We start from the raw sequence: 27,474 nt of genomic DNA, 5'->3' as shown, positions 1-27,474 counted from the left end.
CCCATCCCTGGTGCTGAAGTGGGGAGGGAGCAGATTCCCTTCCAGGGGGCAGAGATAAGGAGCTAGGAGATGGGAGACGAGATAAGGCAGACGACTAGATAAACGCAAGCCTTCCAGGGTCACAGAGATTAGGATGACTGCATCTAGAGAAGCCAATTTTTCATTCCCAGTGGGCTATTTCCCCCATGTCTGACCCAGGATCCCCACACTCCTCTTGACCATAGAGGACAGTGACAAACAGGCTGCACAATCCTTGGGGCAATGAGATGGGCTTCTCCATCTCAATCACTCTCTATGGTTTGACAGTCCAGACCCCATGAAACTTCTGGGGTCATGGAGACTGCATGATAGAAAGTCTGCAGGAATACAAGAGTACTAGAGACTGGTGTGTCTAATGCTAGAGAGGCTGATTTCAGGATCCCCAGTGGGGTATACTCAAACCATGTCTCAGTGACACAGGCTGAACTGGGATGCATGCCCCACCCGGAACCAGGGATAGATTCTCTCCCCATTGAAAGAGGCTGTTGGGAAAGTGAAGATTGGGCCATCATTATCAGCATTGGCAAATATCACCTGCCCCTGTTCATAGTCCACAGAAACCCGGATAAACCTGAGATCACAGCTCAGGGTCAGAGGGGTCTCAGAGGAGGAGACAGCCGAGAACATATTCATACACCGCTCCACAGCCCAGATTCTGTCCTCAGGGTTACGGGTTCTCCCTCCCTTCCTCCACACAGACTCTCTGGCCACCCCCACAGCCCAGGTTCCCTCATCCTTCACCTCCACCTCCCAGTAATGTCTCCCCGATGTGAATCCCTCACAGCCCAGCACACAGACTCTAGTATCAAATCTCTCAGGATTGTTGGGCAGATCCTGCCGTGTGTAACTATAGCTCACACTTTTCTGATCCTCAGACAGGACGAGTCGGGGATGAGCTGTGTCTGGATCCAGAGTCACATTCGCTGGAGAGAGAGAATCAGAGCTTTAGGGGCAGAACTCAGTCCTGGGGCTGGTGGTGCCATGTTTCACACTCCACAGCAGCCCCGTTCGGGCTGGGACAGGTCTGGATCCCAGGGCGCTGCCTCTGTCCTGGGCACCTGAGACTGAGCAGAGATGTCACAGCAGTTCCTCACTCTGTTTAATGGGACCTGCTTCTTTAGTTTCTCATTTGTTTGCAGAGACTTCAGCTCCCTGCTCCCCCTGCTGGGGCTGCTCCATTCCCAGAAGCAGAGACACAGCCAGGAAGGTCTCAGAAGCTTTTAGTGAGGAGGGAGCAAGGGAGGCAGGTACCAGCTCTAAACCTCAGAGGGAAGCTCCTTCCCTTAATGTAGCCTCCACTCCCGGGCCAGGGAACAGAGAGGAAGGTGCAGCATTGGGGAAGAGCCACTCCAGACCAGAGAGTAGGAGATGGTGGGGTAACCCCATTCCCAGCCCAGAGAGAAGGCGGGGGGGGGGAGAGCACCTCCCCAATCCAGGAAGCAGTGAGCAGCCCCAATGGGAGAGCCCAGCCCTGCCCACAGGAAAGGGAGGATATTGGAGAAGGGGCAAAGGAAAGGGATGTGTCAGCCCTCAGGGGAGAGATTTTTCTGTTCATCACTCTGAATATAATATTAAAAAGGTCAATGAATGCCTATGAAAATGCCAGGATCAGTGTTCAGGTGTTTGGATGTTGGTCAGTGTGAGTGTTTCTGATCATTGGCGTGGGCATGAACTCAGCACTAAGGTTGGCAACTGGCATAAGGATTGTTTGTCTGACTTCAGCTTGGGATCTCCTTAGCATGACATGCTTTTATTTTTAGGGCTGTGTATGGCATGACCGGTGTCGGTTTGGTTGATTTTATTAAAATATTTTTGTGGGAATTTTCTCATAATTTAAAGATAGTCTCTGGCTGAAATCTCACCCAGTCTGCGTGATCCTAGGGATTTCTCTCTTTTTGTCTCCAGTTCAGATGGCAGAGTGGCTGGAGGGGCAAAGGATAAGAAAGATGAGCTTTCATGCTGTCGTATGTATAACAGCATTCTTATTCTAAACGGATATAACTGTGTTTTAATTATAACCAAAAAACAAACAGAGGCACAGACACACACTTAGGGCTTTAATATAAATATAAACTAGTCTGAAACCTCCTTTTCCCTCTTTTATTCAGACATCTCACAGCAATGGAATCAACTGTCATTAAACCACACAACCACCTATGAGATGCAATCTCTAAGAGAGAGATACTCTCCCCTCATCATCCACTCCCCAACCCTGGCTGGTTTGTCTCATTCACCAATTGCATTTTGCCATAACTTAGACCCAGATCCTGCAAAAAATTTAGGGCGAAAGTAGCTTTGCACACTTTGGTCTCTTTGACATTCATGGGATGTTAAGAATTTGCAGTCAGGGCTCTGAATTGTAAACTTTTTGGGTCTATTTACTCAGCGTTTCTGCAGAGCTCAGCACAATGGGGCCCTTTCCCTCCACAGACTGAAATATCAATAATAATAAAATTATTTTATAAGTGGGGAAATTTGAGCTGGAAGAGGGTCAACTCAATGGGCCAAATTCATCCTGAACTGGCAAAGGGATAGAGGAGGCCAATCTGTGACTCCCCTATTTAGTGGCTTCAGAGGGCGGTGCAGACCTTGGCACAGGCTAGGGAAGTCCTCAGATCCAGCCAGAGAATCACCCCTAATCCATTGGGCCCCATAGGCTTTGCCAGCTCTGTAATTGGCAGAGAGAAACTCAGGAAGCGCAATTTAGGCCATTTGGCTAAATTTGGACATTAATGTTGTGACCTTTGGTAAGTCATGAATTAATCTGAAACATCCTGATGCCTGGGCCCCTGCTACATCTGCTCAATTTCTCTACTTTCCACATTTTATTAAATAGATATGTCATCTAATTGGCCAGAGCCCATCTCCTCACAGTCCCAGAGGCATATTCCAATTTCCCATCCTAGGGCCTGTCTTAGTACCTTTGAACATCCTCAGAGTCTCCCTAAGAGCAATATATTTCTGGGAGAAATTGCTGAGCTTCTTTTCCAGTTCAGGAGAAATCTCCACTGACTTCTGGAGCTTCCCCTTCTCACACCTGGACAGAAAAAAATTCACATTCTTATATTTCATTTAGTGATACGTTATAATTTCTTGTTAGTGACAGTTTGCTGCTCTAATGGGCATGGAGTTAGAATTCCTCTGCTTCTCCATCCTTGGAACAGGTTCAACACAGGCCATGACAGTCCAACCTTCCCCCTAAAGGTCCCATTAACATTCTTCAACTCTGGCCTGGAGAGACCAGCTCTGGGGATAAAAGGGGAATTGAGTCTCCATGGCCAATTCACTCCTTGACCTCTTCGCTTCTGAGGGATAGGAGATTCCAGTGCTAAGTGTTGTAGAAATCTGTCCATTAGGAACTAGACTGATACACCAACTCCCCCCACCCAGCTCATTCCACACAGGTCTCCAAACAGTCCTCAGGTGGGATCTCTCTTTATCTCGGCTGACCTGGGTTAAATTGTAACCAGCATAGGCGCCGACTTCCCCTCTGCCTGGTGGGTGCTGGACATCCCCCCCACCCTGGCCACACCCCTGCACCGCCTCATCCCACTCCTGCCCCGCCCTCACCCCACCCCCATTCCACCCCCTTCCCCAAAGTCCCTGCCCCTGCCTCACCTCTTCTCCACCTCCTCCCCTGAGTGCGCCGTGTCCCTGCTCCTCCCCTTCCCTCCCGGAGCATCCTAAGTGCTGCCAAACAGCTGTTTGGCGGCGGGCAAACAGCAGGGAAGCGCTGGGAGGGAGGGGGAGGAGTGTGGACGCAACGCACTTGGGGGGGGCAGGAGGAGCTTGGCTGCCAGTGGGTGCGGAGCACCCGCAAATTTTTCCCCGTGGGTGCCTATGGTAACCAGTACCTCAGCACCCCTATTCCATCCCCAGAATCCTGAGGCAGCAAGTCCCCCAGGGATGTAGCATCCAATTCAATAGATAATCCCAGACTCTTCTATAAAAAGGTGACTCTCAGGATTAAGTTAATCAGAGATTGGTATTCAAAATGTGACCCTGCCCCACCCATTTTGCTGTGTGACCCTGGGGAGATGTGGTGTTAACATGGTTTCCAAACTTTTTTCCAGCATAAGAAGTGTGTGTGGGAGTGAGAAAGAGCCACGTACCTGCTCAAGGTGCTTCCAATGTCCTAGGAGAGAGAGAGAGAATATCTCAGTCCCACCTGAGTCACACTCTTGGGATCCCAGGGAAGGGATTTGCAAATATAGGGTAAAAAGGACCAGGGTCATGGATACACTGAGCTAATGAGGCTTTTCCATCTCTAATATAAAAGTGTCTCTATTTCTTGAAAGAACAATTGTAATTCACATTTGTGCAATGCACACACTGAGTTATGCTGTCATCTCTGACTGCTGGACCCCACCCCAGTGCCCAGGATTCAGGAGATGTCCTGTCCCTGTGGTGGGATCTGGGATGTTTCTCTGACTCGGTCTCACCTGCAGGAATTCACTCGCTGACTCCTGACACTTCCCCTCCATCTCACTGATCAGCTCACTGAGATGGGAAATCTTCTCAAAAAGTTTAGTGAAATATTCATTCTGTATGTTCACAATCTCCTTGTCCAACTGTTCCAGCTGGGTCAGCAGGAGTTGCTCTTGTTCCTCCAGGAACTGCTGCAGTTGCTGAAATTGATATACAATCTTCTGCCTCTCGGCTTGTGTCTGTTTCTGTAAAGCAATAGGGAAAGGGCTGTTCAGGGACATGGAAGGAGCCTGGGGTCCTTTCATGGAGTGCTGAGTGTGCAGGAGGGAGAATTTCTTTTCAAATTCTAAGACATCAAACACTTGACTATACCCTGTGGGAGACTATGCCCTATATCCCACTAGATCCGGGTGAAATTTTTTTGCACTAAACTTTTTTTCAGGGAAATTGTAGTTTTGTTGCCTCTGAAACATTTCATGAGTTCCTGTAAATTTCCTGATTGGTAAAAAATAAAGAAAATCTTGACATTTATTTCAACTATTTCTTAAGAAAATAGTTTGATTTTTTTTTATTTGAAATAAATGTGTTTGAAAATTTCCTTGTTTTTAATATAATTATATCATTTTAAAAAATGGTCCAGATCGAAAAACAAAACATTTTGAGTTGATCAAAATGAAACATGTCATTTGTCCAAGAAAAAATAAAAAAAAATTTATACTCTCAAAAAAATTTTAAAGTTCATTTTTGGTTCTACCCAATTCCCGCCCCCCCCCTTTAAAAAAAAAATCCAGACAATGAAAAGTTCTGTTAGGTTCCCAGATCTCCACAGAATTACATTGACAGAGAAGAAAAGAAAGAAACAATTCAATAAAAACGTACAGACTCAGGCACTGAGCTCTGCACTGGATACATTCAGTTCACTTTGGGAAGATTTTCATCAAAGCCACAAAAGCTGGAAATTAATTCATTAATTGAAATGAAATGATAGACTCTGAAGAGGAAGATGTTACCCTTCTCTAGGGAGAGGGTTTTTCAGGCCCCCCATAGGGATGTGTGTGTGTACACCTACATGTGCATGTACACATCCACACACCCACACAGAGTGTCCCAGGATCAGTGATCAACTGACAAAAGCTCCCTTTCCCCAAGGCCACCAAGGACTCTACCTACAAACACACCTCACGCCCCATGTCAAAGTGTAATGTCCCCCCAGTACTGGAGGCTGCTGGGCAATGAAAGCAGCACAGGCTGGTGGCTCAGAGGCAGCCTCATGGGATTCAGAATTTTTTAAAAGGGGAGCCCAAAACAGCTGCTCTGGGAGAAGTCTCGAGAACGCCAAGTATTGCAGGACCATTGAGGTGGGGTGAGCTCAAGCCTGGAGAGTTTTTGGGCAGTGGTGCTGAAACGCTTTGTATAGGGGGGTGCTGAAGGCGGAAGCCATGTATTTGTGTTGTTACTACTACTTCAAGCCAAGGGGCAGCACCCCAAGCACCCCTAGTTCCAGCACCTATGTTTACGGGGGGAAATAAAAGGGGAGGAAAACAGCAGGGGTGGGGGGAGGCGGCCACTCCCCCTGGAGTGTTGCTGTGAGCAGGCCAAACAGGCAGTGGCAGAAATAGCTGGTGGAGTCTGGAGGGAGGCTGCCCAGTGCTGGGAGAGAGAGAGGCCAGTTGTGAGCAAGGCAGCAACTGGCACCAGCAAAGAAGGGACGCAGTAAGTGGGGAGCCAGTGGATAGGGACCACAGTGGCTGAGATGCATCATCGCAGGGGTGCCAGGAACAGAGCTGAAGTCCAGTTCGGGAGGGACAGGAAAGACAAGGATAATAGGAACAGTAGGGGAGCCACAAAAGGGACAGTAAGAGGAAAGACAGTGGCAGAAGGGGAAAAGAGGGAAAGTAAAAGGAAGAACAGTACAGTTAAAAAAGAGGAAAAATAGCTAGAGTCTCTAAGGCTATGTTTACACTGGCAATTGAACGACAAAATTTGTGTCTTTCAGAGGTGCTAAACCCTCTCCCCCCCGAAAGACAAAAGTTTTGTTGCAGCAAGTGCCAGTGTGAACAGCACGTTGTCGGCAGGAGCGCTCTCCTGTCGAAAACGTGAACGGCACTTATTGAGGGTGGGAGTATTTTGTCGGCAAAAGAGCCAACAAACAGCGGCTACACTGCCCGACTTTTAGTGACACAGCTGTGTTGACGGGGCCATGTCGCTAAAAGCTATGTAGTGTAGACAAAGCCTTTGCAATATAAGAAATTATTCAAAAAGCATTGTTAGAAAAACGGTGAGAAAAGTAAAGTAAGAAGGAAATATGAAGGAAATATGCTGTAATAAAAGATAAAGTGTAATTAAAGAGAAACAGACTTAAGAAATAAGGAGGAAGTGAGCTGTAGTGAAAATAAGAAAATAGCTAGGACTGTAACACAAGAAATCCTTACTGTGGCCTAAGGTGTACAAGGCGAATGACAGGACTAGGGAAATGAGCACAAAGGGACTGTAAACCAGAGAGGAGCAGAGGGATAATTGTTCAATCAAGAAACCAACACACTGCACCAAGGAATACCTGTTTTTATTTAGGCTGGAACACAAAACAGTAAACAAAGAACTTTTCCTCCAAACTCTGGGCTTAGAGAGGCTGAAAACTGAGAAACTGAAAAGTGAACATGTATCTGTGGGGTTTATGTTCTAGTGCATTGGATTTTCTAATTCAAAATTCTGTTAGTTCATAAATGTAAATTGTTCCCTATAAAGTGAGTTTAATTAAACTAATAGTAGTTAATACACAGTAGATAAGAATAATGGTTTAAGGTGTAAACCTAAGTAGTAGTTCCTGCTAAAACAACTCATTTTGATTTACTTGTGATTATTCCCCACTTCACTGAATTCTGCTTTACCCAGAACTGATTGAGATAAAGCGTAATTTGGCTGCTGGATTGCCCCTGCCTCTCCATATTGCTCTGATTCAGAATGCCCTCCATCTGGCTCCTTACAAATGCAGGTGAAAAATGATGAACACCTACCAGATACTCCTGGCTCCTCTTCTCTCCAGTCACTTTAAATCCCAGGAATTTTTCTCTCTCTTCCCTCAGAGTCTGCAAATGGGCCTGGATCTTTTCCTGAACAAATGGAAATGTTTTGGGTGGTTTGATTTTTATTTTGATAGATCAGAGTGGGGGGGAACCTTTTCAACCCTTAACAAACAAAAAAAAAAAAAAAAACTGACTCTACTGAGGACTGGACAACCGAGCAGGTTTATGATATCAGCGAGACCAAGGACTTTGAGTCATATTAATATTAATGGAGACTGGGTTTGTATCTGACTTTGTGTCTCCCCTGATTTACACCAACGTGAAACTGGGGTCACACCCTTGCATTGTTCTTTCACAGTGTGAAACAACCTGTTGTTCAGAAGGTTTAACTAATAAAATGATACAAACTCAGAAGCCTGCAGGGTGATAAGTGTGGGCTGGGATTCTCAGTGGAGCCCAACTCCCATTGAATTTCAGCCCTGAAGCCCGGGGATGGGACTGGCTGGACAGAACTGGTCGTAGCACTAGGGCAAACCCCATTAAACATTCTGGGTTTTGTTGAGAACAGTTGGGGTTGTCCCGAACGCTGTCCTGAGCCCTTCCTGTGGCAATGCCGCCTGGGCAGCTATTCCATAGCTCCCAGCAAAGCTCCCAGCAGCAGCTGCGACTGGGGATGTCAAAATGTCGCACTCTGGGAGAGCAGCGTGAGGACTAATGGAGCCACTGTGGCTGGTCCCTCAGACTGACACGGGACAGCCCCACCCAGGGGTTAGCTTTGCTGCAATCAAGTTCAATCCCAAAGAGATCTGACATGGACCTGCGCTGCCTGGAGCCCTCTTTTGCATAAGCTCAAGATGCTCAGAGGCCACCCCGTGGTCAGCCCAGCGAGCTCCTCTAGTGCAGACCAGCATCTTGGTTTAACCCCTCATGGAGCAACATGGGAATTCAGAATCCCAGTGGGAAACTTCATCTCCCTGCTGGGCCTGGGACCTTTATCAAGGTGTTGTTCCCTCCTAATGGCCACACTTCATCACTGCTGTGGAGGCAGCGTAACCTAGTGATTAGGATACTGGACTGGGCATTGGGAGACCTGGGGTCTATTCCCAGCTCTGCCACTGAGCTGCTCGGTGACCTTGGACAAGTCCCAGCCCCTTGCTGTGCCTCAGTTTTCCCTCCCACCCTCTGTCTGTCTTGTCTACTTAGACTGTAAACAGGTCAGGGATTGTCCCTCACTGGGTTTTGTGCAGGGCCCAGCACAGTAGAGGTCGGATCTTGTCTGGGGTCTGTATGTAAGTAAATAATAATAAATACTATGATACAAATCAGCAATAACCACAGCTTGTAACTCCGCCTTCTCCAGTCTGAAGGCGACACTCTCACATAGACGGACCTGCAGCTCCTGTGATTTAAACCTCACTGATCATTTAACAGCTTCAGTTCTGTAGAAAATTCCCTTATTTCACCAGTGGGAGCCAGTTTTGAAAAGGATTCGGGATTTCAGATAAAAGATTGCCACATCAAACATCTATATGTACAGTCTTCATCTCTTGCCTGGCTTGCCACACTGCCATATTGTTTACTTTTTACAGCATCTCCCATACAATGAAGGCTTTACAAAGTAGAATGATGCAGTTACACCTGTGACTGGCAACATGTGATTAAATTAACTGGTAATTAAAACCCAAAGCTATAACTCATTAAACTTGACAGCAATTCCTTACCTTGTACTCCTCTGCAGCCTCCTCTATGGGAATGACTGTGTGAGCTCTGTGAGCCCGGGATCTGTCACACGCTAGGCAGATGGGGGTTTGATCCTCCTCGCAGAACAGCTTGAGAGGCTCCTGGTGTTCCCCACACACCCTCTCCCCTCCTGCGTACTTTATTACCTGTAAACTCAGTTGTTTGGTTATTTCTATGACAGTTGCCAGCTGCCTCTTCGGCCTGGGGTTTCTCTGCTGCACACTTTGTCTACACTGAGGGTAGGTGATGGCTATACCTGATTTCTCCCAGCAGTGGGTGATTCAGGCTTGGCAGAAATTGTGCTGCCGCTGCAGAGTGACAGGTTCTCTGAAATACTCCAGACAGACGGGACAAGAAGCTTCATGCTGGAGTCTGTCCACAGGGTTCTTTCTGGCCATGGCTCCCTCTGTGGAGAGCTGGACCCAGCCCTGTGGGACAGGAGTCACCACTGCGGCTGAGTGTAGGGTGGGCTCGGCTCTGCAATTCCTCTCCCCCCGGGGTCTCACCTGTGCACCAAGCCCACCACTCATCTTTCACCTTCCCATGACCCTCTGGCGGGTCACAACCCACCATTTGGGAACCAGTGCCAAGGGGGTATCACCACCCTCAGCCCGATTCTGAACTCCCTGCCAAGCCCCCAGCAGGGAGGGGAGACTGGGCCGTGGACTCCCGCTCCTGCCTGCTGCCATTCAAGCACCTAAAACATTCCATATAGAAAAGTATGGGCACTTAAAGTCTGCACCAAGGAAACGGACAGCTTTGAAACCTGGAATGGTGGCCACCCATGATGAACGGACTATCAAGATTGCTAATATACTCAGCCATCTTTACGAGTTCCCCACTCCATATGTTTTATGAAAATATGCTGATGAATATAAATATGACATAAGTGGAATATGCTTTATGCTAAATATGCCATGTAACATATCTTTGCAAAGGTTAAGATCTACTGAATATATTCATCCTATTTGTTTGCATGTATCATTTCTATGTTTCAATTTAGGGAAAGAAGATATAAACTTGTATTTCTCTGTGTGTGCTGATGAGTGGCCCATCAGCAAACATTTAACTAACAATGGACGTTGAGAGACGCCAATCCGTACCTGAGCCTTCCTGGGAACGTTCAAACTAACATGTAAAACAATGGCGATGGCCTGCAAAATGCTGAGTCATTCATGGACATGTGACTTGCCCATGTGATTACAAACTCCATATTGTTGCTGTTATTTTGCAAAGGAACAAAGGGGTTTCCACCCACAAGAGAGAATATAAAAGGCCCTGGAAGCCCCTCTATTTTGTCTTCAGCTGGCTCAAGATTGTTGGACCCAGGCCATAAATTACAGCTTTGGTCTGAAAAGGATTGGGCCCAGGTTAGGAAAGAATCCAGTCTGTGAAGTATGCTTATTGGAACATCTTTGAGGGTGAGATATTTCCTGTAATCAGTTTCTTAATGTATTAGGCTTAGACTTGTGAATTTGTTTTATTTTACTTTTGTGACCCTCCTTGCTCTGTCTGTTATTACTTGAAACCACTTAAATCCTACTTTTTATACTTAATAAAATCACTTTTGTTTATTAATAAACCCAGAGTAAGTGATTAATACCTGGGGGAGCAAACAGCTGTGCATATCCCTCTCTATCAGTGTTATAGAGGGCGGACAATTTATGAATTTACCCTGTATAAGCTTCATACAGAGTAAAACAGATTTATTTGGGGTTTAGGCTCCCAGAAAGACTGAATATTGGGTGCTGGGAAAGTCCCTGTAAACTGAGAAGCCTCTGGGCTGAGTGAATCTCTGTCTCAGTAAACTGCAGAGGGGCATGGCCCAATCTCTTGGTCTGTGTTGGAGCTGACTGGAGTGTCTTAACTCAGCAAGACAGGAGTGGAGGGGCACCTTTTCTGGCACGGGGGTTGTTCTCAGTGGTATTCCCAACACATCAAGTAACAGTCTCTAGGGGGTCTCTGTGACCGAACCCATCACAGGTGAGTCATGTGATCCAATCAGGCCTGGGGTAGCCAAAACAGAGGCCTATGGAGGGATAGAGGGAGGAAGTCTGTGTAAAAGGCAGAGGAGGCCTTGGATCTTCTTCAGGGTGATAAGACCAAACTCCAGACAAGAAGTCCTAGGAGTCACTGCTGGGAGAGCAGGGGTGTTATTGGCCACAAAAAACCACAACCCTTTTGGATTATTTCTGGGAACCTCAGAGGGGAAACTGAGGCAGGGCCTCTGCAGAGCCACCCTGGGCCATGAGGGGGCACTCTGGAGGTGGTAACCCTGCTACAGTGCCCCATTGCTGTGCTGCCCCCTCCCACCCAGTCCCTACTTCCTGCAATCCCACCCCTGATTTTATCAGGCAGACTTGCTAGGGTCTGCAGGACTTCAGTGCCCCCCTAAGTGTCATGAGGGTGGGGCTCCCTTCCTGTCTGCGTGAGGAGCTCTGCAGGAAAAGCATGAAGGGGATGTGTGCCCAGAGGACAGCCCCAGCAGCATCCTACTGCTCCCTCGGCCCCAAGAGGGGAGAAGCAATGAAAGGGAGTTTGTGGCTCTGGGATGTGGTGGAAGGGGGGAGGGGCAGAGCAGGTGAGTTTCCCAGGGCTCTAGCTATAAAAATGATGGTTAGTCAGTAAATTCCTACCTTGAATTCTTCAGCAGCAACCTCCTCTGCAGAAATCACAGAGTGATCTCTGTGCTCCTTGGATTTGTCACACACGACACAGATGAGGATTTTATCCTTTTTGCAGAATAGTTTCAGAGGCTCCTTGTGTTTCTCACACAATGTCTCTGCTTCTGGTTCCTTCACTGACTGCAACCTCAATTCTCTGACTGCTTCTGCAACATTCCTGAGCTTCTTGTTATGTTTGAGATTCCTCTGAGGAAAGACACCTCTGCACTGAGGGCAGGAGACATCTGTATCCAAGCTCTCCCAGCACTGGGTGATGCAAGCTCTGCAGAAATTGTGATCACAGTCTAGAGATACTGGATCTTGAAAATACTCCAGACAGATGGGACAGGTCAGTTCATCCTGGAGAGTCTTTGCTGGATTTGCAGCAGCCATGGCTTCTAGTGCAGGAAAGAGACAAGAGAGGAGTTTAGTTTCACTTCCTGTGTTCTCAGAAATGGGCTGATTGAACTTGGCTTAGTCATTAGGCATTTCCTTTCTAGGTACAGTCTCATATTCTTTGGTTTTTGTGGACTGCAGAATAGCTTTGAACTAAGTGTGATGAGCCCAAACTGAGACTAACCCCTCCCTTTGTTAACAAAGAAATCCATGGTGTAGATACCCCATTGCCCTGCGACTTGCCTTGTGCTTTACTCACTCATGTATAAAAATTAGAGCTGGTCAAAAAAAAAATTCTAATGGAACAATTTTTCTGTTGGAAAATGCCATTTTGATTAAATCAAAACTTTGCATGGGAATGTGCCAACTTTGATCTCTTTTAATGAAGCATTTCAATAAAGTTAAATTGTTCCCTTTTCGTTTTTCAGTTTGAAGCAACTTTGTTTCAAAAAATGTTTATTTTATATTGCATTATCAATTATAATACAAAATGAAATAGTCAAAATCAGAATATAACATTACAATTTATTGAAAAGAAATATTTAAATTGATCCCAAATTATTAATCTTTAATTGATTTTGCAGGAAGTTTTTTTTTTTTTCCCCCTCTCTCTTTTCTTTTGGATTCAAAACAAAAAATAAAAAGGGAATTTCCCCCAAATGGAATTTCTGTTTCCTGCAAAGTGCTAATGAAAAGCACCAACTCCTTCTACATGTTACCAGACATATTCAGCACACTAACCACATAGACAGCAACATCAAAAGACCTGTGACTGAACTTCCTCACCCATATCACTCACTCCTTTGCACTTCCTTCAGTGAGACAGCTATGGGACCCTTTCCAGTAACTACAGTGCTCACTATACATTCCTTCAAGAACCTGTACCCACTCCTTCCCTTCCCTCCCGAAAGTTTCAACTTTTCAATGAAAAACTGAATGTTGAACTATTTTGTCCAGACCCCAAAGTATTTCAATTTGGAAATGTCACTGTGGTACTGCATGGGAGTTGCAATTTAAGTTCCTCATGCATCCATCCGGCATAGAGTGGGCTCCCTGATGGGACTCTCGCACGATGCACCACGGCCTCTCCTTTGGGTGAGTCATTGAATCATGGGAGTCCAATAACCATGATGCATCAGCAGTACCAGGTTTACACTGGCTCCTGTGGCACCGGGGCACCAGGCCCACACTTGGAAGGGGCCCACAAAGGGTTAATCCAGCCTGGGCCACAGCCCAGCAACGCGAAGAGTCAGCAACTTCCCAGCGCCAGCTGAAACACTCAGCAGCCTGGGGAGCGCAGTGCGCAGGTGCAGCAGGGACTGGGTGTTGCAGGGTATGCTGGAAGTTGTAGTTTGCACGCCGCTGTGTTTCGCAGGGGCCCTAGGACCTGCGCTGACAGCTGCACTACTAGTCCCAGAATGCCCCGTGCCAGGCTACCAGCCACCCCAGCTGAAGTGGGCGGAGCGGACCGAAAAGAAACCCCAAGCGAGGAAATGGTCTGGTGCAGGGCGAGGTTCCCTGGAGCTGGGGTCAGCCCCCCAGCGACCGTGATGCCCGGGGGCTCCTGGGCACTGTCTCGACCCTGCAGGGTGGGGGTGGTTGTCTGTGGTGCCTGGGAGCAGGGGGGCGGTGACAGCGGGTCTGGTCAGTGCTGGCTGCCGCGCCCCCTGCCAGTGGGAATGCCCAGAAACTGCCTCCCTGCACTCCGGGGAGGGGAGGGGGCGCAGCGCAGTTTTGGGGGAAAGGGGCAGTTGTGGGGCACGTCGGGGTGCAATGGGGGAGCTGGTGGTGACTCCGTGTGGGGGGTGTAGGAGAAGCAGGGTGTTAAGGTGGGGGTTGGTATGGCAGGGGGCAGAGGGAGGGAGGGAGGGGAGAGTCTGGGTTGAAGGTGTGGGTTGGCTCAGTGTGTGTGTGTGTGTGTGTGTGTGTGTGTGTGTGTAGAAGGGGGGTAGTAGAAGAGAGGGAGGTGACAGCCCTTGGGTGAAAGTATGTAGGGAGTGGGCAGGAGCAGGGAGATTGAGGAGAGCCTTTGTTAGGGGGTTAGTTGTGTGGGATGGGGACAGTAGGAGGGATGGGAGAAGAGCCCAGATGTGAAGATTGGGGTAGGAGCTTGAGGCTGGATTGTGGTAACCTTTGTGGTAAAGTGTGTGTTTTCTCTCAGTGGCCCTTTCTCCCTGCAAAAGATGGGCACCAGCAATTTTCCTCCTCACACTCCGCCCCAAAGTTTTGTAAACATTATTGTTCCAAAGTAGAAAATGCAGCTTTCAAAAACTGTATTTACGAAACATAACTTTGGGTGGTGGTGGTGGTGGTGCGATAGATGAAGGTGTGACACCACTGACTGCTTCATCCAGGCTTAATATGGCTCATAAGTGTGCTAATTAAGCTCTTGTGTTCAGGGCCCCAAGTAGGCCCTGAGTGTTTAAAGAAAAAAGACAAAACTAACAACCCCCCTCCCACACAAACCAAATTCAATGGTGTTCTGGGTACATTGATGTTAGCCCAGTTTGTTCTCTATGGGCTGAGTGGAGGTCTCAGTTTGGCTTCAAATATCTTATTTTGTTTTTGAATAAATGTTTTCATTCCCATCCTGGCAATACCACATTTACTATGGCATCAATGGTGCTGTCACGCTGGGCCCACACTTGGAAGGGGCCCATCACAACCACATGGGGGCCCACAAATATGTTTGGTGCCAGGCCCACAAAAAGTTAATCTGGCCCCAGCATCATGGGAGATGAAGTCCATCTGGGGAACCTAGCCCGTACAATAAAAAGGGGACATCAAGCAACCACACTACATCTCCCATGGGACATAGTAGTGGCATGCCCACATTGATTTTTCTGGTTTCTTGGTGAAATAGTTCAGTTTTGGAGCTTTTTGATATTTTTTATCACAAAAAAAAAAAAAAAAAAAAAAAAAGTTAATGGATGGCAGACATTTTTGTGAAAACTTTTTTTTAATCAAAACCGCAGTTTTTCATCAAAACCAACAACATTTTCAAGCAGCTTTAATCATAGGAACATCCCATGAGCTCTTCCATAGATTAGCTAGTCCTGCCAAGCACTTTCATCTCCTTTCATAATTCACAATGGGCTATCATGTTCTAAGTGATGATCCACTGATGGTTTGTCACTCTTCTCTGTTCTATGTGGCAAACTGAAATTTGCAAAGCCTCCAGTCTGAAGACATCTGGACATAAGGTGACCAGATAGAAAGTGTGAAAAATCGGGACAGAGGTGAGGGGTAATTGGCGCCTATATAAGACAAATCCCTGAATATTGGGACTGTCCTTATAAAATCGGGACATCTGGTCACCCTATTTGGACACCTAAGTCAATTGGAATATACTTGCTTTCTCACTTCTTTCTTCACACATATAAAGTAAACATAAGCAAATCAGAAACATAGCTACAATCCTCACTCCACATTATCCATTTTTTGGTCTGTGGTTAAATACTTAGGGTGGTATTTTCAAAACTACAAACAGAGTTTTGTGCACAGGTCTTGCTCAAAGTCAATGGGACTTGTGCTCCTTACTCTGTTGGGTCTGGACTGCAAAACCATAGAAAGCCCGGGCACTTGACACTGGCCACTGTCGGGATACTGGGCTAGATGGACTTTGGTCTGACCCAGTACGGCCATTCTTATGTTAAAGCAAGGAGCGATCAAGACGGAGAAGCCAATCTCATTGCTTCAGGAATTTTGCAGTTTTTTGGTCACAGTCCTCTATAGTTCAGGATGACTCTGATCATCCAGGCTCAGATTGTGTCACTGAGACAAGAGGGAGTCCAGTGAGAATGAAAAATACAGGCTTCTCTAGCTGCAGTTAACCCAGTCTCTATGACCCTGGAGGACTCCCATCTATCCAGCACCATGGCTCATCACCTATATAGCCCCTGGAAGCTCCTCTGCATCCTTCTCAGCAGCATCAGGGGAGAGGGATGAAGAAGACCTGCAGCAGCAGGAAGAGCAGAGGGGCCCTGTGGGGCAGGGGTAGGGGCAGCTCTAGGGGGAGCTTGCAGGGTCCATAGCCATCTCAAAATTTGCCTTAGCCCCTCCCCCGTAGCCATCCCTCCCAACTGCTGGTAGCACTGCCTTCAGATCTGGGCACCCGGCCAACAGCCACTGCTCTCTGGCTGCCCCGTTCTGAAGGCAGAGCAGAGAGAGCTGCGGCTGCTGGCCAGGCTCCTCCCAGCAGAAACACTCACTTCTCCTTCCCCAGATTCACTGGCTCTCACTTCCCCCTTCTGCACACTGTTGCCCACAAACAGCAGCAGCTAGGGGAAGTAGACTGGCACATGGCTGGGACAGTGTCCCACACAAACTCCCCCCTACACACACACCTGATCTGCAGAGAGGAGGCTTTAGACACCTGCCTAGACTGGAGGAAATTGTCTCCTTCTTCCATTCAGTCCCTTTGCGCTCAGGGATCGCCTGACAGATTTGTAGCCCTCCCTGCTGCACTCCAGACATAGGTGCCAACGCAGAGGGTGCTCCAGACCCAGAGCACCCACAGGAAAAAATAGTGGGTGCTCAGCACCCACCAGCCACAGCTGTTTGGCTGGCCCCTGCCGATCAGCTGTTCAGTGGGGCTGCCTATGAGCTGTCTGGCAGCTGGGGGAGGGGCTTAGGGTAGGGTGGAGAGCAGTGAGTGGTGGGCAGGCAGGGACCTGGGGGGCGGGGGGAAGGAGCAAGGGTGGGACCTTGGGGAAGTGGTGGAGGTGGCATCCCCAGGGAAAAATAAAAGTCAGTGCCTATGGCCCCAGAGATTTGCAGTCAGCTCCCCTGCTGATGCTAGCCTGGGCCAAGCATTACACCGGCTCCTCAGCAGCAGGTACTACAGAGGCTGCAAGCCCCATGTTTACACTTAAGAACATAAAAACGGCCGTACTGGGTCAGACCAAAGGTCCATCTAGCCCAGTATCCTGTCTTCCAACAGTGGCCAATGCCAGGTGCCCCAGAGGGAGTGAACCTAACAGGTAATGATCAAGTGATCTCTCTCCTGCCATCCACCACCCCCCTCTGACAAACAGAGGCTAGGGACACCATTCCTTACCCATCCTGGCTAATAGCCATTAATGGACTTCATCCCCATGAACTTAAGTCTCCCTTTCGCTGGGAAGCTGATCCACGGCTGGCTGGGCACTGGGGGATTCCGCCCGATACTAGAGGTGGCCATGCCCAAGTGGGTCTCCGCTGAGCTGGGGAGGGATGGGACAGGAGCCTGTCTGTGCTGAGGCCTTTGACTCAGGAATGGGAGCTGCGAGTGTTCAGGCTCATGAGTGCTTGGCTTAAAGAGACGGTGTGCTGACATACTCAGGCACACACAGTCTCCGACCCCACCCTCTGGCAGGAGTCACAGGTCCTGCAATACTGTCGGACAGCATCAAAGACCCCAGGCCAGTAAAAGTTCTGCAGCAGCCTCTGCCTGGTGTGCCGGATGCCCCGAAAGGGGGATATCGTGGGCCAAGTACAACAGTTTCTGGCGGTACCTCTGGGGAACCACCAGTTGCCTCCCGACTTTCCAAGATTCAGTTTGCCCTGAACCAGCCCATTCCCGGTACAGGAATCCCTTCTCCCACCGGAATCGCTCCCGGCGGTCCTCCCCCTGGGACCCTGCACCGCCGTGGCCAGCCAGGGCCCTCAGTTTCTCCAAGGAGGGATCGTCCTGCAGCTCCGTCTGGAATTCAGTTGCTGGGTTTGAGGATACAGCCCTGGCTGGTGGCGCCTCAGTTTCCCCCCCTTGGGACGGAGGCTCCGGCCCAGCCCTGTCGAGCCCTACCTCCGGCACTTCAGCCCCCACCCTCGGGAGGTCCCGCGTCCCTTGCTGGCTCTGGCTCCGGGTAAGGACCAGGGCGCTCTGAGTGCCATCCATCCAGTTCTCCAAGTCATTACCCATTAGCACCTTGGTAGGCAGGTGATCGTGCACCCCGACCTCTTTGGGTCCCTCCTTAGCCCCCCATTTCAGGTGTATCCTTGCTACAGGCACCTTGACGGGGGGCCCGAACACTCCCCTCAGGGTCATGTAGGCATCGGGCACTAGTTGGTCTGGGTCCACCACCTCGGACCGCGCCAGCGTCACCTCTGCACCCGTGTCCCAGAACCCCTGGACGCTCCTTCCCCCCACCTCAATGGGGATGATGTGGTGATTGTTCCCCGGGGCCTATCCTACGCTCACCCGGCGGATAGCTCAGTGGTTTGAGCATTGGCCTGCTAAACCCAGGGTTGTAAGTTCAATCCTTGAGGGGGCCACTTAGGGATCTGGGGCAAAATCAGTACTTGGTCCTGATAGTGAAGGCAGGGGGCTGGATTCAATGATCTTTCAAGGTCCTATCCAGTTCTAGGAGATAGGATATCTCCATTAATTAATTTAATAATTAATTAATTGAGTATGGGTGGTCCAGACCTGGGGCCCCCGCCTTCCCCTGCTGGCCTGGCAGTCCCCTCCCCCTGGCCCAGCCCTCTTGACTGTGGGCCCCTGGACTGGCAGTGCCCCCTCCCGGTGGGCTTCCACCCAGTTAACACCCTGCGGGTTCTGCTTGGCCGCCATTTCCTTCATCTTCAGGCACTGTGCCACCTTGTGTCCCTTTTGGCCACAGTAATTACATTTCAGGTCCCTCAAGTCCGACAACGAGGGTTGCCCCGCCCCGGCATTCCCGGGCACCCCTGAGTTGGGCTTCCTGGAGTCCCACCTTGGAGAGGGCTCGGGGTGACTCCCCCTCTGAGTCCCCGATGTGGGTCTCCCTCCTGCCCCCGATCTGCTGTCCGCAAACTCATCTGCCAGTACCCCTGCACTGCGCAGATCCTTGGGCTTCCGGTCCACTAGCCACATCTTAAGGTCCGGAGGGCAGATGTCATACAGCTGCTCCAACCCCACCAGGTTATACACGTCCTCTGCGGTAGTGGCCCCTGCGCCCTTCCCCCACTTGCGGAGATATTCCCCCAGCAGGTTGGTGACTTCCTTGTAAGTGACACCTGAGGTCTTGCGTACACCCCGGAATCGTTTCCTGTACGCCTTGGGGGTCAGTTCAAACTTCAGCAGCAAAGCCTGTTTGAACAGGTCGTAGTCCCCCGTCTCAACACCATCCATTTGGCTGAGCGCCTGTATGGCTTTGGGACCCAGCAGGGGGGTCAGACAGCAAAGCCTGTCTGCAGGGTCAATCTGGTTCAGTTCACAGGCCTTCTCAAAGGCGGTGAGGTAAGCATCAATACACCCCCCCCCCCTCGAACTGAGGCAGCAGTTTGGTGTCTAAACTCCCCCCAACACCGGCGTCTCGGGGCCCTTCCCCACTTACCCCCCGGCAGGCCCTCTTGGCCCGCCGCTCCTCCAACTCCAACTTGTGCTTCCGCTGTTCTACATGGTCCGCTCGTTCTCTCTCTCTGTCCACCAGCCTCTGATCCTCCAGCTCCAGCTCCTTTGCTTTCAGCTCCAGCCCCAGTCTCTTCAGCTCCTCTAGGGGGAAACCTGACTGGGGTCTCCCTGTATTGACTGGGGAGTCAGGTCTGACCCATTCCTGGTCGCTACACAGACTGCCCCCCCGGCTACTCCCCGGCTCTCCGGGCACCCTGGGAGCCCCCCCCGGGGTCTGGAGCCTGTGCCTCAGACTGGTCATTCTCTACAAGCTGAGCAATCAGCCGCTCCTTAGTGAGCCTTCCCGCGCTCAGCCCTCTCTCCCTGCACAGATGTGCCAGGTCGCTCTTACAGAGCTGGTTATAGGCCATTCCAGGCTGGTTCCATTCAATACCCTCGTTCTATCGCTGGCAGCCACTCACTGCAAAGCGCCAGCGCTTGCAGCCAAACGTCTACAGGGTGCATCCACGAACGATCCTCTGCTGCCACGTTGTCACGAACTCACAGATCGTGCCCACTCACGGCCCCGTGCGCAGGGCCGGCTCTAGGTTTTTTGCTGCCCCAAGCAAAAAAAATTTTGGCTGCCCCCCCAGCCCTGGTCTCTCTCTCTTCCCCCCCCCCAACTGCACCCTCCTGCCGCCCCAGCCCTGGGTCACTGGTAACTCGCTCCCAGGGCGGGTCATTCAGCAGGAATTTTGGATGTGCACAGAACACAGACAGGATTGGTTCCCATATGGTTACAGAACTGCAGTAAAGTGGAACAAATTTCAGCATGTGTGATTGAAGGATATCTGGTTGCATATTATAAGACTGTCCTACAAAAACGAGGAAAAGTGGAGGTGCCTTTATTATTCTTTTGTTCCATTCTTTGTTTCGATGGGGAATTTGCCAATGCAATATTACTGTCTTCCCTTTAAAAAACTAAAACTAAAACTAAAAACAAAACAAACAAACAAACAAAAAAAGCAATGGCTGTTGAAAATAGCAATTCTAGTCCTAATAACCACTGGGAAGCATTTCTTGCTCAATTTATTCTACTTTTTCTACAGCAAGTTACAGTGGATCAGTATATTTGATTTGGGAGAAATGAAGTAACAGCTGCCCAAATTGAGCTTGAGCACTCCTGAATTTTGAGGGTGTTCAAATCTGGAAGGCAGGTGCTAGATTCCCTTTCTGAATATTAGCTAAATCTGGAAAAGTCAATTTCTGCTTCCATGGCTCAGAAGTGTAAATCATCCTATGTGCCTCGTACTGTATCTAAAGCTGCCCAGGTCCTAGTAGAGCCTCCCCTCCCTTACTTTTCATTTTAAATTCTAGTGGGATCTCCCTTGCTAGGCTTCAGATGGAGAGGTGCACTGTCCATTTAGTCCACCCAATTCTTTCTTTGGGGGAGAGCCCAGGGCTGGGGCGGCAGGAGGTGCGTGTGCAGGTGCGGGGGGGGGGGGAGAGCCCAGGGCTGGGGCAGCAGGAGGTGCAGGTGGGGGCCAGAGCTGGGGTGGCAGGGGGTGCGGGGACAGCGGGGGGAGAAGAGCCCAGGGCTGGGGTGGCAGGAGATGCGGGTGGGGGGAGAGCCCAGGGCTGGGGCAGCAGGGGGGTGCAGGTGGGGGCCAGAGCTGGGGCGGCAGGGGGTGCGGGGACAGCAAGGGGAGAAGAGCCCAGGGCTGGGGTGGCAGGAGATGCGGGTGAGGGGAGAGCCCAGGGCTGGGGCAGCAGGGGGGTGCAGGTGGGGGCCAGAGCTGGGGCAGCAGGGGGTGTGGGCGGAGGAGAGTCCAGGGCTGGGGCAACACAGGGGTGTGGGGGGAGCCCAGGGCTGGGGTGGGAGGGCGGCAAAAAACCTAGAGCTGGCTCTGTCCCTACCATTCACAGCAAGCTGCAGCATGAGGTTTCAGTTCCACACTCCTTTCCCCGCCCTTTCCTGTTAATTGCAGCCAAGGGAATGCTGGGAAATGTAGTTCTTTCCCTGCTCCAGGGCTGACTCTATAGGCAGGGAGCTAACCAAGGAACTACAGCTCCCAGGGCCCCCTGTTGGTTCTCAGCTCCCAGGCTGGATTCTTGCGCCCCTGCAAATTTGCTGCCCCAAGCAACTGCTTGCTTTGCTGGTGCCTAGAGCCGGCCCTGCCCGTGCATTCCGTGGGGGGTGCCCCTTTCAGTGAGACAGCCCTTCTCGGGGGTCCACTCTCTCTCAGGGTCAGGCCCCTCCACCTCCTGGAGCCGCACCTCTCTGAGCCTCAGCACACCTGTTTCTCGCCATGGGCCCCCTCAGGGAGTCCACTCGTTCTGGACCCCCCGGGACCTCCACCCCCCCCCCCGAAGGGGTTGATGCAACCCTGTTCTCTAGACTGGAGTGACTCTCAGCCAGCATAAAACAGGAGGATTTATTGAGAGTTGAACACAGCACAGGAAACTCTCAGGGCCTCAGGCCTGGCCTCCCTCAGCCTGGCACATCCCAGTCTCTCTGCATCCAGGTGGGCTCTGCCTGCTCCCCCTCTCCAGCTCAGAGCCCCCCTGCTTGCCAGCTCGGCATCTGAGATCCCCGGCCCCAAGCCCCGCCTCTGTCCATTGTCTTCTCTCCAGGTAAACAGGGTCGTAAACTGGGGCCTCCTCTCCTCGCTTCTGTCCTCTGGCTGGAACCGGCTGGATAGGTCACTGGGTCCTCTCTCTGCAGCCCATTGTCTTCCCACTGGCCAGAACCGGCTGCAACTCCTGAGCTGGGTCTCCAGGTTACCAGGTCACCAGTCGCTGGGGTCTCCATCCTCCAGGCCATTGGCTGGGGTCCCAAGTTCCCTCTCCGGTCCTCTGCAACAACAAACTCCCTCTCCCCTCACCTCGTTAAACCAGTAACCCCCAGGGAAACTGAGTCCCACCACCTCTGCATGCAAACCATTGAAACCCCACAGAAAACAAGAAAACCCCCCACTTCGTCACACCAGCGCAGAGTAGAGCGGTAGAATGACTTCTCGTGTCTTGCTCACAACACACCTGTTAATGCATCCCAGAATCATGTTTGCTTTTTTTGCAACAGCATCACACTGTTGACTCATATTTAGCTTGTGGTCCACTATAATCCCTAGATCCCTTTCTGCCGTACTCCTTCCTAGACAGTCTCTTCCCATTCTGTATGTGTGAAACTGATTGTTTCTTCCTAAGTGGAGCACTTTGCATTTGTCTTTATTAAACTTCATCCTGTTTACCTCAGACCATTTCTCCAATTTATCCAGATCATTTTGAATTATGACCCTATCCTCCAAAGCAGTTGCAATCCCTTCCAGTTTGGTATCATCTGCAAACTTAATAAGCGTACTTTCTATGCCAATATCTAAGTCGTTGATGACGATATTGAACAGAGCCGGTCCCAAAACAGACCCCTGCGGAACCCCACTCGTTATACCTTTCCAGCAGGATTGGGAACCATTAATAACTACTCTCTGAGTACGGCTATCCAGCCAGTTATGCACCCACCTTATAGTAGCTCCATCTAAGTTGTATTTGCCCAGTTTATTGATAAGAATATCATGCGAGACCATATCAAATGCCTTACTAAAGTCTAGGTATACCACATCCACCACTTCTCCCTTATCCACAAGACTTGTTATCCTATCAAAGAAAGCTATCAGATTGGTTTGACACGATTTGTTCTTTACAAATCCATGCTGGCTATTCCCTATCACCTTACCACCTTCCAAGTGTTTGCAGATGATTTCCTTAATTACTTGCTCCATTATCTTCCCTGGCACAGAAGTTAAACTAACTGGTCTGTAGTTTCCTGGGTTGTTTTTGTTTCCTTTTTTATAGATGGACACTATATTTGCCCTTTTCCAGTCTTCTGGAATCTCCCCTGTCTCCCATGATTTTCCAAAGATAATAGCTAGAGGCTCAGATACCTCCTCTGTTAGCTCCTTGAATATTCTAGGGTGCATTTCATCAGGCCCTGATGACTTGCAGGCATCTAACTTTTCTAAGAGATTTTTAACTTGTTCTTTTTTTATTTTATCTTCTAAACCTACCCCCTTCCCATTAGCATTCACTATGTTAGGCATTCCTTCAGACTTCTCGGTGAAGACCGAAACAAAGAAGTCATTTCCAAGTTTCCTGTTACTGTTTCTCCCTCCTCACTGAGCAGTGGGCCTACCCTGTCCTTGGTCTTCCTCTTGCTTCTAATGTATTGATAAAAAGTCTTCTTGTTTCCCTTTATTCCTGTAGCTAGTTTGAGCTCATTTTGTGCCTTTGCCTTTCTAATCTTGTCCCTGCATTCCTGTGTTGTTTGCCTATATTCATCCTTTGTAATTTGTCCTAGTTTCCATTTTTTATATGACTCCTTTTTATTTTTTAGATCATGCAAGATCTTGTGGTTAAGCCAAGGTGGTCTTTTGCCACATTTTCTATCTTTCCTACCCAGCGGAATAGCTTGCTTTTGGGCCCTTAATAATGTCCCTTTGAAAAACTGCCAACTCTCCTCAGTTGTTTTTTCCCTCAGTCTTGATTCCCATGGGACCTACCTATCAGCTGTCTGAGCTTACCAAAATCCGCCTTCCTGAAATCCATTGTCTCTATTTTGCTGTACTCCCTTCTACCCTTCCTTAGAATTGTGAACTCTATGATTTCATGATCACTTTCACCCAAGCTGCCGTCTACTTTCAAATTCTCAACGAGTTCCTCCCTATTTGTTAAAATCAAGTCTAGAACAGCTTCCCCCCTAGTAGCTTTTTCAACCTTCTGAAATAAAAAGTTGTCTGCAATGCAATCCAAGAACTTATTGGATAGTCTGTGCCCCGCTGTGTTATTTTCCCAACATATATCTGGATAGTTGAAGTCCCCCATCACCACCAAATCTTGGGCTTTGGATGATTTTGTTAGTTGTTTAAAAAATGCCTCATCCACCTCTTCCACCTGGTTAGGTGGCCTGTAGTAGACTCCTAGCATGACATCACCCTTGTTTTTTACCCCTTTTAGCCTAACCCAGAGACTCTCAACACTTCCGTCTCCTATGTCCAACCATCTCCACCTCAGTACAAGTGTGTACATTTTTAATATATAAGGCAACACCTCCTCCCTTTCCCCCCCTGTCTATCCTTCCTGAGCAAGCTGTACCCATCCATACCAACATTCCAATCATGTGTATTATCCCACCAAGTTTCGGTGATGCCAACAATGTCATAGTTGTATTTATTTATTAGCACTTCCAGTTCTTCCTGCTTATTACCCATACTTCTCGCATTTGTATATAGGCATCTAAGATACTGGTTTGATCTTGCCTCCCAGTTTTGCCCTGACCTTCCTTTCTCTCTGCCATTATAGCCCATGCTCCCTCCTATTTCTGACCCATCTCCCAGGTCTCCATGTTCCCCACTTACCTGTGGCTTTGCTCACCTGTCCCCGTCGAACCTAGTTTAAAGCCCTCCTCACTAGGTTAGCCAGTTTGTGTCCAAATAGGGTCTTTCCCCTCCTCGAAAGGTAAACGCCATCTCTGCCTAGCAGTCCTTCCTGGAATAGCATCCCGTGGTCGAGGAAGCCAAAGCCCTCCTGGCGACACCATCTTCGCAGCCAGGCATTCACCTCCATGATGCATGTGTTTCTGCCCGGGCCCCTACCTTTGACAGGAAGAATCGAAGAGAATACCACCTGCACTCCAAACTCCTTCACCCGTACTCCCAGAGCCCTGTAGTCACTCTTGATCTGCTCAGTGTCACACCTCGCAGTATCATTTGTGCCCACATGGATGAGTAGCATGGGGTAGTAGTCAAAGGGCTGGATAATCCTCCACGATGCCTCCGTAACATTTCGGATACGGGCCCCCGGCAGGCAGCATACCTCCGGAGATGAAATGTCAGGGCGACAGATGGGCGCCTCCGTCCCCTTCAGCAAAGAGTCTCCGACCACCACTACCCTACGTTTCCTATTCGCAGTGGTGGCAGCAGACCTCCCAGCCTTAGGGGTACGAGGCTTCTCCTCTGCTGTAGGGAGTGATTCCTTCTCTCCTGTATCAAGGAGAGCATAACGGTTACCTATTACCACGGTGGGAGGGTTCGGAGCAGGGGTGGAGCACTGCCTGCTGCCAGAAGTAACCAGCTGCCAGTGTCCACCCTGAGCCATCTCCTCCTCCACCAGTGGTGTGTCAGCAGTCCTGTGTACTGGGACAGCTACCTCAGCTGTCTCCACATGGACACTGTCCAGGAATTACTCGGATGCTCCTCAACCTAGCCACCTCCTCCTGCAGCTCCCCCACCTGCTGCCTGAGAGATTTCACCAGCAGGCACCTTTCACATTGGATGGTCCCCCCCCCCCAGCCTGGATGTCAGTAAGTGGGAATTGCAAATCACAGTCTCTGCAAAACCACACCAGGACCTGGGTAGAAGCATCCATGCTCAGATGCTCTGTCTGGCTACAGGCGCAGGTGGAGGAGACAGAAGCAGTGCTGGCACAGGTGTTGCGGGTCTTCCTAACCATCATAGGCCTCCCTCTGCCAAACTCCCTCTCACCCTCCCCTGTCTGCAGCCCCCTGGTCGCTCTGCCTCTAGCTTTTAAAGCCTGCTTGCCTAGGTCAGTCCCACCCCCTCGTGAGTCACACTGGGGAAGGCCAATCAAAGGCAATCAAGGGAACAGGGTCAGGCACTCAGTCCCAACTGCCACAGCAGCTGAAACTGAAGTCACCTGAAATCAGAATCAAAATTAAAATTCAAACAGTCGAGCAAACTCACTCACACCAACAGCTAGTACTCTCACACTTACCTGGTAGCCTGTTCGGCAGCGGGATCTCTTGTTCTCCCTCTCAAACTCCCCTGTCTGCAGCCCCCTGTCTGCTTCACTCCCCTGGTCGCTCTGCCTCACTTGGGGCACTCCGCTTGATACCGGCTGCCAACTAGACATCAAGCCATTGATCACTACCTGTTGAGCCTCATGATCTAGCCAGCTTTCTTTCCACCTTATAGTCCATTCATCCAGCCCATACTCCTTTAACTTGCTGGCAAGAAAACCAATACCCCAGTAAAAGAAAAAAGGTTCTCCCAATCCCAAAGGACCAAGCCCCAGACCCAGGTCAATATACAAATCAGATCTTACCCACAAATCACGCTGTTGCCAATCCTTTAGAATCTAAAATCTAAAGGTTTATTCATAATAGAAAGAAATATAGATGAGAGCTAGAATTGGTTAAATGGAATCAATTACAAACAGTAATGGCAAAGTTCTTGGTTCAGGGTTGTAGCAGTGGTGGAATAAACTGCAGGTTCAAATCAAGTCTCTGAAGTACATCCACAGCTGGGATGGGTCATTCAGTCCTTTGTTCAGACTGAACAATGGGAGCGGCCAATGGGAGCTTTGGGGGAGGTACCCGCAGGCGAGGGCAGCATGCGGAGCCCGCTGCCCCACCTCCCCCAGGGGCCGAAGGGACATGGTGCCGGCCGCTTCCGGGAGCGGAGCAGCGCGGGGCCAGGGCAGGCAGGGAGCCTGCCTTAGCCCCACTGCATGCCGCTGCCACCCTAGAGCCGCTCAAGGTAAGCGCCGCTGGGCCAGAGCCCGCACCCCAAACCCTTCCTGCTCCCCAACCCCCTGCCCTGAGCCCCTTCCTGCACACTGTACCCCCTCCCACACTCCCTCCTGCATCCCAACCCCCTGCCCCAGCCCTACATTCATGGCCCTGCATGCAATTTCCCCACCCAGATTTGGCCCTTGGGCCAAAAAGTTTGCCCACCTCTGGGATAGCTAGATAGAGGGGATGTATGGGGATAGAGAGATAGCTAGATAGAGGGGGTGTATGGGGATAGATAGAGAGATGGGGTGCATGGGGATAGGTAGATAGAAATAGGGGATGTAAGGGGATAGATAGAGAGTGTAG

At 49.9% G+C, this 27,474-nt stretch overlaps 1 protein-coding gene across 1 annotated transcript; it reads right to left on the bottom strand.

Annotated features, from left to right (window-relative positions):
• Positions 1-447: 447 nt before the first annotated feature.
• LOC135879904 (zinc finger protein RFP-like) lies at positions 448-12,316 on the bottom strand. Its single transcript, XM_065405935.1, has 6 exons — positions 11,867-12,316; positions 7,482-7,577; positions 4,482-4,712; positions 2,961-3,099; positions 1,902-1,961; positions 448-962 (listed from the first exon to the last, which is right to left on the bottom strand). The coding sequence occupies exons 1-6, from the start codon at positions 12,284-12,286 to the stop codon at positions 448-450; spliced, it is 1,461 nt and encodes a 486-aa protein (XP_065262007.1). The 5' UTR covers positions 12,287-12,316.
• Between the last annotated feature and the right edge of the window lie 15,158 nt (positions 12,317-27,474).

The sequence above is a fragment of the Emys orbicularis genome, chromosome 6 (assembly GCF_028017835.1).
Source record: "Emys orbicularis isolate rEmyOrb1 chromosome 6, rEmyOrb1.hap1, whole genome shotgun sequence".
NCBI classification, from domain to species: Eukaryota; Metazoa; Chordata; order Testudines; family Emydidae; genus Emys; species Emys orbicularis.
This window is presented reverse-complemented; position numbering and strand designations above follow the sequence as displayed.

Excerpts from the sequence above, each read along its gene's own strand:
- LOC135879904 (XM_065405935.1), bottom strand. The coding sequence starts at position 12,286 with ATGGCTGCTGCAAATCCAGCAAAGACTCTCCAGGATGAACTGACCTGT. Across the intron at positions 7,578-11,866 it reads TTGCTGCTGAAGAATTCAAG|GAAAAGATCCAGGCCCATTT; the intron begins GTAGGAATTTAC and ends CCATTTGTTCAG. Across the intron at positions 3,100-4,481 it reads CAGCGAGTGAATTCCTGCAG|AATGTGAATTTTTTTCTGTC; the intron begins GTGAGACCGAGT and ends ATGAAATATAAG.